This window comes from Netta rufina (assembly GCF_964035555.1).
Source record: "Netta rufina genome assembly, chromosome: 5".
Taxonomy (NCBI): Eukaryota; Metazoa; Chordata; class Aves; order Anseriformes; family Anatidae; genus Netta; species Netta rufina.
This window is the reverse complement of record NC_140128.1, coordinates 61,591,775-61,606,189: the sequence shown is the minus strand read 5'-3', so window position 1 is coordinate 61,606,189 and position 14,415 is coordinate 61,591,775. Positions and strand designations below refer to the sequence as shown.

The window sequence follows — 14,415 nt, the reverse complement described above, 5'->3', positions numbered from 1 at the left end:
CGTGCAGGACGCATGCCCCGACCCCACAGACAGCTCAGCCTCGTGGCTCCGCGCCTCCTGCCTGCACGCCGGGGCCGCAGGAGGGGAAAGGGCCCCGCGATGGCCCGTTTATTAGGATGGAGCTGTAGGATGAGACAGATGGCTGCGGTCTGTTGGCAGGGAACCCCGCTCGTGTTTGTTTAATTAGTCACGAGCCAGACTGAGCAGGCAAACCCGCCAGACCCTTTGTGCCTGACGTCCAGGGGATCCCCCCCGGCTGCCCTTCCTGCAGCACCCACCAGTTTTGGGGAGCGGATTTGGGGTGAGGGGGCTTGCCAAGGCTTTCCCTCGATCCTTTTGCCTCTCACTCCCCCTGCAACTCCTGATACTGGAGGGCTGTGCCCCTAAAGCAACAGGGATGTGGGATGGTGGCCAGGTACCCGTGTCCCTTGTCCCCAAGCTGGGCACGGATCAAGGCTCTGACCTCCTTTCCCCGTGCCCCCAAAGACCCCCACCCTGCACCTTGACTTTGCGGGGCGTTATCCAAACCCTGCCCCGCATCTGCCAGCTCCCTGCGGGTGCTTGTTTCCCCTTTTTCCTCCTTCCTAGGCGTACCCGTACCACTCACCCCATGCACACCAAAGAGAAGGAAGCCGCAGGGCGAACCCACGGCCCCAAACCCACCCCCTGCCCCTACAAGCCCCCCATCCACCCCCATCGGCTGCACCCCGGGCTTACAAAAAATACAAAAAAATAAATATATGGGAAAAAAAAAAAAAAAAAACAACACCTTCCTTGCGACACGAAGCAGGGCTGCTCTCCTCCACCCCAAAAACCCCAAAAAAGACCAAAAAAAAACCAAAAATCCGCCGCCGTTCCCCCGCTCTCCGCTAGATGGAGGCTTCCTCCAGGCTCCTGGACGCGTGGAGGCTGGGAGGAGAGGGGGGGGGGGCCACAATCCAGTTGGGGGGGGTGGGGGCGACTTTGGGTTCGTTTCTCATTTTTTTAGCATTTTTTAATTTTTTGGGGGGGGACGGGGACGGGGACTCCCCCGGGGAGGAGGGGAGGGGAGGGGAGGGGGGGGGGGAAATTGCGCGCGGAATGGGGGGGGGGGGCAGAGAAAAGGCGCGCCCCCCGCCGAGGCCACGCCCCCCTCGCTCTATGACGTCACCGGTATGCAAATGAGCGGCATGTGGGGAGCGGGGGCCCGGCGCGCCGCCGGCCTCAGTCTCGCGCCGCGGAGACGCCGCCGCTCGCGCCCCGCGCCCCCCTCCCCCCCCCCGGCCTTCCTCCTCCTCCTCCTCCTCCTCCTCCTCCTCCTCCTCCTCCTCCTCCTCCTCCTCCTCCTCCTCCCCCCCCCCCAACCCCCCCCCCCCAACCATGGCTCGGCCCCCCCCGCGCCGCCCCCCTCCCCCCCCCGGCCCCGGCCCCGCGTTGAGTGAGGTGAGTGTTTGTTTTTTGTTTTTTTTTGGGGGGGGCAACTTTTTTTTCGAAAAAAAACCCACGATTTTGGTTAATTTGGGGGGTTTTAGGGAGGTGACGTGCTTTGGGGTGATCGCCCTCCCCGCTAAAAGGAAAGGGGGGGGGGGTTTTAGGCACCCACCCCCCCCCCCCCCAGCAGTGGGGAGTGTGGGGAGGGGGTGCCCTGGGGGGGTGGGGGCGCAAAATGGGGGTGGGGGTGCAAATTTTGGAGGGTCCTGGGGTGGGAAATAGGATGAGGGGGTCCTGGGGGGGGGGCACTAAATGGGGTTGTCCTGCTGGGGGGGCACAAAGCAGGGCTGGAGGAGCAGGAGGCTGCGGTGCCTGGGCTGCTGCGGGCCTTCCTCCTCCTCCTCCTCCTCTTCTTCCTCCTCCTCTTCTTCCTCCCCCCCCTGCTGACCCCCCCCCTTTTTCTGTTCCAGGTTTGAAGCCCCCCGCCGCAGCTCCAGCCCCGCTCCGTGCCTTGCCCACCCTCGCCGCCCAGCCGAGGGGCACCTCCGCTCACGCAGCCTCCGCCGGCCTCCTCCTTTTTTATTTTTTTTATTATTTTTTCCACCCCCCCCCCCCCCCCACACACACACTTTTTGACCATTTCCACACCCCCCCCCAACCCCTCAGCCACCTCGGGGGCACCCCACCGCCTCTCCCCAGCCAGAAGAAGGTGGAAAAAAAAACCCCACGCCAAACCCCAACCCCCCCCCCCCCCCCTGCCACCGGCCCACCCTCGCTCCGCCGCCGCGATTTTTCCACCTCCGAGCCCCGACGAAGCTCTGGGGGGCCGGGGGCTCCCCCCTTTATTCCTCCTCTCCCCCCTGCCCCTCTCACCATGATGTTTCGCGACCAGGTCGGCGTGCTGGCCGGCTGGTTCAAGGGCTGGAACGAGTGCGAGCAGACTGTTGCGCTGCTCTCCCTGCTCAAGCGCGTGAGCCGGACCCAAGCCCGCTTCCTGCAGCTCTGCCTCGAGCACTCCCTGGCAGACTGCACCGAGCTGCACATCCTCGAAGGGGAGGCCAACAACCCCGGTGAGTCCTCGCTCCGAAAAATAAATCCCCTTTTTATGCCTTTTCTTATTTTTTTTTTCCCCCCTTTTCCGACGCTGCCTCGGTCTCCGCTCGGTGTTGTAACGCTCCCTTAAAAAAAAAAAATTAAAAAAGAGGTTTTGGAGGCAGGGCTCCCCACCATGACTGCACCCAGGGCTTTTTCCTCGTGCGTTTTAATATTCAAACCCACCACGGCTCCCTTCGGCTGGGCTCCGCGCTGCCAACTACTCCAGGCTATTGCGTGGTGGAACTACGGTAGCATGAATGATTGGTGCCTTTGCTTTTTTTTTTTTTTTTTTTCTCCGTTTTCTGTGTTTTTCTTTTTTTTTTTCCAACCCCCCTTCCTCCTTCCATGCAGTTTCCTGTGCAATAACCGAGTCAGGTCACGTAGAGTCTGGATTTTCTCGGCTTCTTTTGGCCAACGTGGCTCGCTCGGCTCCCTGCACCACGGAGCAGCGGCCCCGGCGCCACCTCAGCCCAAGTGGTATTTTCGCAAGCCCCGGGTTCTCCTCAATTTTACTTATTTATTTTTATTATTTTTTTAATTTTTTTTTTTTTTTTTTTTTTTTGGGAAATGCGGCGATTTCGATTTCATCACTCAGATCCTGTTTGGACGCATTTTATTTATTTTATTTTTTTATTTTTTTTTCCTGCGGCTCTCAATACCCCCCTTGTGTTGGAGAAAATCCGAGGCGACTGCTGGCTGCTGCACAGCGATCTGCGTGCTTGCAGCAGCGCCTTCGGCGCGCGGAAAGGGGGGCTGCAGAGGGGTGAAAATAACCCCCAAATCCTGCGGGTTGCTCTTGCGTTTTGGGGTGTGGGATATCCCGGGCCAGCCGTGCTCCTTGGCGGTGTCTGCGCCGAGATGAGAGTTGCTTTAAACGCGACTTTCTGAAACGTGGAGGAGGAGGAGGGGAGGGTGAAACCTGCCTGGGTGTTGCGTGGCTGTTCCCCAACACCTAAAAAAAATAAAGGAAAAAGGAAAAAAAAGAGCCTTGCTGCAAAGCATCCCCGCTGGTCAAAACCCCTCGTGGGGCCGGCAGCCCCCGTGCTGCTGCGTGCGTGGAGGAGCGTGAGCAGCCAGCGAGGCGTTTGGGGGCTTTTTTAGGGCTTTTTTTGGGGTGGTTGGCGCTGGCCCCGTTGTGTTTGATGACGAGGTCCCCGGAGGGGAGCAGGGAGCAGGAAACCACCCCGGGGCGAGGAGGGAGAGGAGCTGGAATTGGCCGTGTTGCCTTATATAGCTCTGGGGAATGAGGCAGGAATGCCGCGGGGCGCGTTTCGGGCACTGCTGCTGCTCACAAACAGCCCAAGGGCCGGAGCTCGGCTGCTGGGCTGGGGATGGAGAGCCCTGCCGGCCCTCGAGCCCTCCCTGTGCCTTCCTCCTTCATCTGCACCGTGGTTTTTTTCGTTCTGGTTTTGTTTTGGATGGAGCCACGTCCCCGAGGTTCCCCGGGGATGGGTTGCGGAGATCCCAAATCTTGCTGTTGGTCTTCTTGTCGGGGCTGTGGTGGCTCCCACCGAGTTGTCCTGGGCGTTGGGGACGCGGTGATGTGCGATGGGATGGGGACATGTGTGATGGGATGGGTGCAGGAGCTCAGCACCCATGGGTGCCTTTGTAAGCAGCATCACCCTGGGCCAAGCGGTGCTGCTCAGAGCGCACCGTGCGGATCTGATGGAGTGGACCAAGCATCCAAATTGGCTTCAAAAGCGGGTTTGGTGCGGAAAGGGGGTTGGTTTGTACCACTGGGGAGGTGCTACTGCGTGTCTGCCTCCGAGGAGAGGTGTCTTGCAGGATCCCTGAGTGTCCCTGAGATGTGGCAGCACGGTGCACGGCCACCTGAAACCCCGGCGCGTTAAAATTCGGGGCTGTGAAGGTAAAAGGGGAGTAAGGAGCGGATGCAGGAGGGGAAATGTGCAGCTCGTGGCCAGGAGGAGCCTCGCCGAGGTTTTATGGTTCACCTGGTGCACGCTGCGGGTTGCTGTTGATTCGGTTTGAGTGTGAATGCTCTGCAGGGGTATGGAAACCGTGGCACCGATGCGCAGAAATAGGAGCCGCAGGTGTTGTGTAGCACAGGGGCTGCTCCTGCCCCAAAAAAACACCTGTGGGGTCTGGGCATCGTGCAGCCAGCCCCACCGGAGGCAGCGCTGGAGCTGCTGTGGCCTCTCAGCTCCTGCAATTCCTGCGGGAGGTGCCCCAAAGCTCCCCAAAGCACCCAAACACCCGTCTGCATCCCCTGCAGCGGGGCGACAGCCTCAAACCCATGGTCAGAAGGGCGCTGAGCTTTCTTTCCCCCAGATTCCAGCTCCCCCGCACGTTAAGGCCACAATCTTGATTTCCTTTCAGCAGGCTGTCAAGCACCAAAACGACCCAGATTCCTCGTCCCGGGCGAGGGCCGGCCAGAGGAAGAGGCAGGGGCAATGCCTTTAATTAGACCAAGTGATGCAGCTGGAAAAAATGGCCAAGCGGGAAGGTGCAGAAGCTCAAAGGAGGGCTTGTGTGGTTTATTTTTTTTCCAGCTGCTCTAATAAAAGGCATTACATGTTCCTGCAGACCTCGGGTACCTTTAGGTGGCTGCGGCTCCAGCCCTGCGGCCGCTGCTGCTCCCCTGGCTGCGGGCTCCCATCGGAGGCAAACACCGTGGTGTCCCCACAGCGGCCCCCACCCGTGGAAAACCACCCCAGGGCCCAGCTTTGGGGTTTTTTCTTGGCTTTGCTGTGATGCTGGGCTCCGGTTTGAGTGTTCTTGGGATAGCCTGGGTGGAAGCACTGCACTGGATGGGGTGGGAGGTGGCATCTCCTGCGCCCCCCGCACCCTTGTGTCTGTGTGGGGATGATGTCCTTACAGATCGTGACCTGCACTTGCAGTATTCTTTGCAATTATTTGGGGTTTTGATTCTTTAAAGGCGCTTTTCCAAGCGCCAGAGGAGCTGTGGGAAGCACTTGGCTGGTGGTGGGTGGGCAGCACGCTGTGAGCTGGAGCCCTCTTTGCTCTTCCCTCCTGCTTTTCTGCTCTCGAGTTGATGGGACCTAGAGGAGGCACTCCTGGACTCGTGCTTAACCCTTCTGCGTTTTAATCTCTTGGCTTTTAATCTCCTGGGCTGCTTGGCGAAGTGTTTTGGGCATCGTTGCGGAGCAGAGTCAGAGAATCCTGTCTGATCTCTGCCCAAAAGCAGCCTCCTGTGTGCGTACCTTGTGCTCGTGCTTGGATGGAGAAGGGCTGTACCCCGAGAGGTGGGCACAGGAGGGCGAGCAGAAGCTGTGCGAGGCATCACCTGAGGTTTTCTGGGCATCTTCTGAGGCTTTCTGGCGGGTGGATGGGAGATGGCTTTACATGGGGAGCTGAATAAGGACAAACTGTGCAGCCATAAGTCCAAATAATCGAATTGGCAAATGCATTTATCCTCAAATGGGATTACGTGGGGGAGCGGGGAAGCCTCTCAGCCGGTGCTGGTTTTCATGGTCTTTGCCGTGTGATGCTGTGTGCTGCTCTGGTCGCTCATTTTGTCCATCTTTGTGCTCGGGCCACTTGTTTTTAAGACGTTTGGTGCCCCAGTCAGCCACCTAAGACCCTTCGGGACCAAACCACTGTCACGATGCACCCGTTTGGTGGAGGGCTCTGCTTCGAGACCCCAATCTGGGGGTGGAAAGCGAAGGTGCTGAGCTAGCAGGCGGTGACAGGACCACTGGCCTTATTCTTTCCAGGCTGCAACTGACCTGTAGCTGCTGCAGGAGGAGGAATTGGCTTTCCACCACCTAGGTTATTCCTCTTTTTTTTTTTCCTCACAAAGTTTTGCACACCCTGACGCAGTTGGTGATGGTTTCTGGGGACCAAACTGATCATGGCATGAGTCCCCAGCTTCCTGCGGTTCCTCAGGCCCTGCTCTTCCTTCTTGTAATCTCCCATCGAAAAAAAAAGTAACAAAACAAAACAAAACAAAACAAAAACCAACCACCATTATTAATTTAATTTGTAGCCCATGGACGCAATTTTTTCCAGGCTGGGAGTTATGTTTGCAATCAGTGTGACTCACTGAAATAGTAATTAGCGTGAACACTTGCTTTATTTTAAGATACATTCGTCAGTGCCTCAGCTCTCGGGCTTCGTGCTCGGGTCTAATGTTACGGCAGATAACCGTGAGGGAAAGGGCACCCCTCGCGCCGCCGGCGCCCCGAGTTGCAGGGCTCGGAGCCGGGAGCTTTGTGGGGCTCTGCTCCACCAGGGTGCAAACACTGTGGGATTGCAGCAGCCACTGGGCAATATTTTGGGGTCCTCACCCGGCCACCCCACTTCTTGCATGAGTTCAGGAGGCCGGGGCTGAGCACGGCAGTGTGTGAAACCCTCGGTGCATGGGAGCAGGGCTCGGCACCGCGGGCTGCAGCTGGGACGAAGCCGTGCATGAATCATGTGTGCATGCGTGTGCCGCTGAGTGTGCATCGCCCCTCGCGTTTTCTCCTTCTATTTTCAGTGGATAAACAAGAGCTTTGCTTTGCCGTTAACTCTCGCTTTCCCGAGAGCTGCCCAAGGGCCCTGAGAGGTGCTGGAAGAGGGATACGGGGTCTTGCCCCCCGAGCAGGGGGTTTGGGGTGGTGCTGCTCAGTGGGAGATGGCCCTGTGGTCCTGCCTGCTCCGTTTTGGGGTGATAAACGGGAAAAGAGCCGTTTCTGGAGGCAGAAAGCTGGTTGTCACAGAAGCACAGGATTGGAGGGGTCGGAAGGGACCTTGAGAGACCATCGGGTCCAACCCCCTGCCAAAGCAGGTTCCCTACAGCAGGCTGCCCGGGTGGGCGTCCAGATGGGCCTTGAATATCCCCAGAGAAGGAGACCCCACAGCCTCCCTGGGCAGCCTGGCCCAGTGCTCCGTCACCCTCACCGTGAAGAAATTCTTCCTCATTTGGGTGCAGAACTTGTGTGCGCCATTTTGTGGCCATTGCCCCTTGTCCTGTCCCCACAAACCATCCAAAAAGAGGTTGGCCAGACCCCTCTGCATCCCACACCTCAGGTATTTATGAGATTTATGTTCACATTAATGAGATTTCCTCTCAGTCTTCTCTTCTCCAGGCCGAACAGCCCCAGGCCTCTCAGCCTCTCCTCACAGGGGAGAAGCTCCAGGCCCCGTACCATCTTTGTGGCCCTCCGCTGGACTCTTTTTGGGAGATCCCTGTCCTTTTTGTGTCCCTGTAGCTGGCAGGGTAGCTGTTGGCCACAGGTGTGTGGGCATTTCTTACCCTTCCCATGCAGGAGGCGAATGAGCAGCTGTAAATGAAGGGTTTATCAGCACAGGCTCCCATCAGCTGCCTGCCTCCCAGCCCTGCCTGCGTGTGGCGACCCCATTGCACGCTAGGGCTGTATTGAAGATTTTGGCAAAGGTGCCCCACTTGTAGCATTTTTTTTTTATTTATTTTCTGATCCAGCTTGCAGCACAGCACCTCGCCTGGGTCTTCCCAGGCTCGTGGCTCCTGTCTGGGGCTATCAAAGGCTCCTCTCACCTGCAGGCCCTCGCCAGCAGAGCCCTGGGCGACAGCCACGGCTCTGCTATTATTAATTCCTCTGCCCTTTGCGGCCCTTTCTGGGCATACCCATTGCTGGGGCACGGCGCAGCTTGTGTTACACACGACTAAAAACCCACAGGGCAGGAAAAAAAACCTCCTGCTGGGCGCGTTACCGTGCTCGGACGAACTCACGGACATTTTACGTGTGAGCTATTGCCGGGATGGTTGGGGTGTGCGGCACCCGGGGCCGAGCCAGCCCCTGCCGCCGTCCCTGCGAGCCTCTCCTGACATTTGCAGGAGCTGGACGGGGCCCAGCGCCTCGAGCTGGCACGCCTGGAGATGTTACTGTGCGTAGAGCAGCGTTCATACTGCAAGCGGTGTCTGCAGGGCTCGGCAGCTCCTCTCTGTGCTCTGGAGCGAGAGGCAGCCCTGGGGGGGAAGCACAGGGCGCTGCAAAGCTCCTCTGTGCCTGATCCCCACCAGTAATTGCTTCCAGATTGCTTTTGCTTTCCTTTTTTTTTTTTTTTTTTTCTCCTTTTTGGATGAAACTTCGTTCAGACAAACCACAAACCTGCCTGGCTTTTAACCTGTTAGTTCTCCTGCTCCTCGCATCGCTGCCGGATGGGCCGGAGGGGCCAGAGTTACCTATGGTGGCTTTCTTGTAAGAAGTAATTGACCGGGTTTAGCACAGTGAAACACCCTAAAATTCCCTTTCCCTACTGCATTTTCCTTTTTTATTCCTCTCTTTGCCAAGAGCAAACCCCAACCATCATGGATCAGTTGTCCTCACCCTGGTTTTCGCCGTCCCTGCTCTTTTGTCCCCCTTTCCCAGAGCTAACTGGGGTGGGGGCGATGTGGAAGAAGAAAAACCACGACCTCGGTTGGTGTGGGGAAACTTGGCTAGTCACGCTCGTGCAAGCAGAACATAGTGTTTCTGCAGCAGCTGGACTCTACATTCATGCATTTCCCCGGGTTTTGTAGGTTTTTTTTTCTGTTGGGATATTCCTTTTGCTTCTCTCGCAGCCAGCGTGTTTTCTTTTTTCTCCCTCTTTTTGTCTGTTCCCCTGTGAGCTCCGATCCCCCGTGGGGTCAGCTCGTTTTTTTTTTTTTTTTTTTAAAGAAATCTTGCAGTTCAAAAGAGATGGGTTATTTTTAAAAGGAAAAAAAAAAAAAAGAAAAAAGTCCCCAGGCTGTTTCCCTCCAGATAGTGTGAGCGTGGATGCAGTGCTGGGTTATAACCACCTGAGTGACCTTTTAAGATAAGAATTGTTATTGAGCACCGGTATTATGTTAAACTGATAAGAATTCTCTTTAAAAGAAGGGGAAAAAAAAAAAAAAAAGGAAAGAAAACACCCTTCAGTAACCATAACAACGGACTCAGAGACAGAGGCGGGCGCTGGCGTCTCGAGGGTGTCTCCGTCAGGATCCCAGGGAGCTGCAAAACCTCCCCGGAGCTCGGGGTCGGTGGTGCCAGCAACACCCCCAGCTCGTGGGGCTGTTTCCATCGGTGCCAGCCCCTAAATTTTTCCCCTTCTACAGCAAATTGGGGTTGGAGTGGTGCCGGGCTCGGCCCTGTGCTGGTGAGTGTGGTGGGTGCGAGGGGAGGATGCTGGGGGGTGCTTTGGGGGATGCTGTTTGGGGTCCTCCCTGTGGGTACGAGGATGGAGCCCCCATGCTCGGGGCTGCTCCAAGGGTGCTGGGAGCCTGGTGGGAGCGTGCACGGACCTGAAGCCTTCCTTTGAGCCCTGCTTTGTGTGTGTGCATGTGCCCATCCTGGGGGTGCTGGCAATTTCAAGCAGGATTCACACGTTTGCCAGCAAAGGCGGTCACGTTCTGTTGTCGCCGGTGGCTGCTGTGGTGGATGGAGCAGCAGAAAACCATCTGGGAGCCATTGTTTTTTCCTGCCACCTGCTTTCTGCCTTCCCCCATCCCCTTGCTTTTGCATTGCCCATGTGTAGGTGGTGTCTGTGTGTCTCGAAGGTGTCTGTTCGTCCTTGTGGTGCCCACACGAGGCTGAGCCAGCAGGTGACCAGGCAACCAGCAGCAAAGGGCAGAGACCCCGGAGATCTGGAAGGAGAAGTCATAGGCCTGATATGGCACAAAATACCCAAAATATTTTAGAACGAGGTCTTAAAATATATATATATAAACCCGCTTTGAATACCTATCAGCCAAAGAGGCAAAGGCGTGCGGCTCAGCGTGCTCGGGAAATCAATTACTGAAGCCCGGCTGGTTAAAAGAGTCGTCAGAGCAGCACGGCTTCGTTTCACGATAGCTCGTAGCGTGGCGTAAAGGTGTCTTCTTGGGCTGCACTCGCCAACCTTTCATCGCATTATCCCGAAGCAGCCGGTTGGAGGCTGAACGCTCTTTGTAGCCGATGTCAAATCTCGGTCAGCCGGAGAGCCTTTATAAATAAAGGTGTCTGCTGCATTCAGGCGTACGTGGATAAGAGCTGCTGTAATTCAGCTGTCCGCCTCAGCTAGCCGGCTTTTAGAAATGACTGAGCAGAGATTCCACCGAGAAGGGGTATTTCAAGAGGTGGAGCTGCTAAAAGTGGTCTCTGCGCTAAGGAGCGAGCCTCCCCGGCCGGGACAGGTGGCCGGCACTGCCACCCTGCCACTGCACCCAGGGTTTGTGGTTCAGGCACAGCAAATGTTGCATTAATAAAACTTCTGTGCTGCAGTGCAAGAGGCCGCGTTGATATTTTTGCAAGCTGCGCTTGAATCTTTATTTTATTCCCTTTTTTTTTTTATTATTATTTTTTTTTAAACGGGAGCGGGTGGACGCTCGGAGATCTCTCTGGACGAGCCGCAGCAGCTGGAGGATACTGGTTTCTCTATGGAGCGGAGGAATTTCATCAGAGCAGCTATTGTTCGGCTGTGTTCTCAGCGTTTTGGCAACTGTTCTTTAGATTAACCCTACAGAAAGGCGAGGGTGCTCTTTGCCGGGTCTGAAATAATTGCAAAAATGTGGGCAGATGCTTCTGCATTGTTAGAAGTCGATCCTGGCGGCTAGCGGGGAAGCATCGTGTGGGATTAGAGAGCCAAGGAGCCGAGTTCTTTAAATCCCTCCTAAAGCCCGACTGGGTGTTTGCACCGATGCTCAGTTGTTTTCTGGGGTGTTAAAATAGAAACAGCCCCTTTCTGCCCCCCAACCCCAAGCAGTCGGGGCTCTCCGTGCGGATGCCAGTGGTGCTGCTGGGGCCTCGGTGCCTCCCGATGTCCGAGGATCTGGGTGATCCGGCTCCTTCCTGATGTCACGCTGTCATTTTGGTGGGTTTGGTCCCACCATTTATAGGATCAGACCATGTTCTTCTGCGAGGACGTGGTCTGGTGGCCGAGCATGGCCCTGCTGGAGTCGGTGATGCTCTCGCTGGGTGCAGTCCTGGTGGGGTCTGGCTCACCCCAGATAAAAAGATCAAGGTGACTTCTTGGCGTGTTGTGCAGTTTATTCGGGATGTGTCCTGCTGGGTTTGCCTCCCTGGCACTGCTGGGAAAACGGGAACAACCTCCTGGATTGTTAGGAGCACTGAATTTGTCACTGCTCGACTGGGCCGGGACTAAACGCTTGGTGATGCTGAGTCTCCTTTTCCACCAAGGCAAAGCACAGAATACCCCGAGTGGGAAGGGACCCACGAGGAGCATCGAGTCCGATTCCTGGCTCCGCACAGGACCACCCAAAAACCAAACCCTATGTCTGAGAGCGGTGTCCAAACACTTTTCAGTCTCCAGGACAGGCTCGGTGCCGTGCCCACTGCCCTGGGAGCCTGTCCCGGTGCCTGGCCACCCTCTGGGCGAAAACCTTTCCCTAAATCCTTGTGCTCGAGTTAATTAGTAACTCTGCTGGCAAAAGGCTCCGGGCTCCTCGCCCCAGGCCTGTGCAGCGTGGCAAGTGCTCCTTCCTGGCCTGGGCACGCTGCTCGTGGGCTGTTTGTGCTCGGTGCACGCGAGGAGGACGTGCAGAAGCTTGGCCCCAGCTGGATCTGTGCTGCCACCCACACCGACTCCCTAAAAACCCGCGGTTTGCCTCGCAAAAAGTGGTTTACACAGGCACCGTTACTCCGATTGGCTTTATTACACCCTACAAGATTACAAACGTGGCTGGCAGAGAGGATTACAAAGCGGTGATCGGGCTGCTGGGAGCAGGCAGCGTTTTAGGATTTCCTTTCTAGGTGTGCGGAGCCCTGTAATGTAAGCAGCGCTCATCCTTTGTTGCTGCCGGGTTCGCAGGGAGGGCTCGTTAAAGCCAGCCCGATTGTTCAAGCAAATGAGAAATGAATGAATTTAAAAGATGACTAAATGCTGCCACATTAAAGCAGTAGTCGTGATTTGCTAAGAGCCTAATTTTTTTATTTATTTATTTTTTTTGGCGTGTGAACCTGGAGTAACAGGGCTGCTTTACCTTTTAAAGGATTTAACAAGCCGCTCTAATTTTCTTTTAATGTTGCTGTGCCTCAAAATAATGCAGGGTCAGACCGAGCGTAACTAATTCCAGCTTGAAAGCGGAGGGCAGCCTGCTTCTCTACAGGCTTACAATTAGGGAAACGATCCTGCCTCCGAGAAGGCCCTTGCAGGAGACGGATCTCTGGGATCTCTGTAAATAAAAACACACGCCTGGGGATTTTTTCTTTCCTTTTTTGGGGGAGAGCAAAAGGAGGAACCCTGCAGAAGCACGGGTTATGCTTCGTTTTGCTCGCTTTCTTGTGTTTTTCACCCAGGAGGGATGGGAGCAGGGTCCCGAGAGCTTCTCGCAGTGGCGGGGCTTTTGGGGCGTGCCGGCTGGGAGCGTCCCCTTGGGGTGGAAATCCCAGCCTGAGCTCGGTGCCTGCGCGCTTTGCTTGGCAGCAAGGCCGTGTGCTGCTGCTCCCGGGGGACACGAAGGCAGCCCCAGCTTTTGCTTGCTCTTGGCACTAATTTGGGCAGCGAGAAAGTGCCTTGGGGTTTTGCTTTTAGGAATCGAGCGCGTCCTTACCGACGGCACCGGCTTTAGTCCCCAATAACTCAATAAGCTGAAGAATGCGGCAATCTCTGGAATTAAATCTGTTCTTAATTGCTGGTTTATAAATGGCAGCGTTTCTCCAAATGGAATTAATTTATTACTTTTAAATTACCGAAACAAGGCTCGGCAGCACAACCTCGACAGTTAGCATCAGCGCGGTAATAAGACGCTTCCAAAAGGTGCGCTTGGCATTTGGAGCACATAGCGCGAGCTAACAACCCATAAACTGTGTCAAAATACTGCTAAGGTGGTAATTAATACTTTAAAAATGCAGAAGAGATGCCTACCCTCCAAATTGTGACTTTTCAATGAAGCTCTTTCATAAAAAACATTGTTTCTTGCCAAAACAAATTCAAAGGCATTTTTGTAATTTCTTCTGGGGAAAGGAGGAGTGTTTACCCAGCCTTTCATGTTGGCTGGGCTTTTTGACTTGTATTTAAAAAAAAAAAAAAAAAAAAGAAGCAGCCAGTGCAAAAAGAGGCATTTTTCTGGATATGCCTTAAAAAGCTGCGCTGGCAGCTGCTAGGGCTGAGTTTGGGGTTCAGGCGGGGGCTCTGCAGCGCCCCGGGACCTGTTGGGGGCAGGAATCCCCCTGTGGGTTTGGGGACGGGCTGGGGACGGGATCCCCCGCTCGCCCTGCAGAGCATCTTCAGCAGTGACAGGCACCCAGCCAGCGCACAAAGCAGAGCTGCTTGCGGTATTTATAGTTTTCCCTTCTGATTCTTATCCTTCCAATTTTGGACACGTTTTTGACAGCTTTTACCTGCTGAGTCACCATTCAGCCCCTTGCACGGGAGCAGCTCCTGACATACCAGCTCCCCGAGCAGGCTCAGGCAACCGGCATTTAAAAATAAATCCTGCAAAGGAAATGTTTTTAGTTTTTTTTTTTCCTCTTTTTTAAATTTTTCAACTGCTTTTCCTGCTGTGGGCTTGCTTTCTTGTCCAAGATGGCTATTTCGTAGAAGCGATGCCTGGGAGGATGCCCTCACGATTTATTGCCGCGGCGCGGAGGAACTGGATGGTGAAACCAGATAACGGCACGGCTTGGTGATAAGTGCATCCGACCCTGCAACAAACCCTCTGGTTTTGCCAAAGATGGATTTTTTTTCGGTGATAAACCACGACCCGAGCACAAAATGTTCGATTCCCAGCACTCTGCTTAATAAAAACTCCTGGTGCTGGAAGCAGCCGTGGGAGAGGACCGGGTTCTCCGAGGGGAGCCTGGGTGCAGGGGTCGCAGCCTTCCTCCTGATGCTGGGGTTGAGGTGGCACGAGTGTTTGTAGCTGGTTTTGCAGCGTTGCTTGGTGCTTAATCTGTGACACTTGCTCGCAGGGTGCCTGTCGGCGACCAGAAACTACGTGGAAATAGTTTAGGTGCGTGTGGTGGCGTTCAGCTCGGGTACCCAAATACCCCCCTTCGTTTTGCTTTG

General features: G+C 55.5%; 1 protein-coding gene across 2 annotated transcripts in view; it reads left to right on the top strand.

Moving 5' to 3' along the window:
* The first annotated feature begins 1,294 nt into the window (after nucleotides 1–1,294).
* Nucleotides 1,295–14,415, top strand: part of SAMD4A (sterile alpha motif domain containing 4A) — a 74,568-nt gene continuing 61,447 nt past the window's right edge. For both annotated transcript variants that reach the window (XM_084288131.1, XM_084288130.1), the window contains exons 1-2: nucleotides 1,295–1,422; nucleotides 1,881–2,480. In XM_084288131.1, the coding sequence (XP_084144257.1) occupies nucleotides 2,285–2,480 (196 nt within the window). In that variant the 5' untranslated portion in view covers nucleotides 1,295–1,422; nucleotides 1,881–2,284. The remainder of the gene's footprint in view (nucleotides 1,423–1,880; nucleotides 2,481–14,415) is intronic.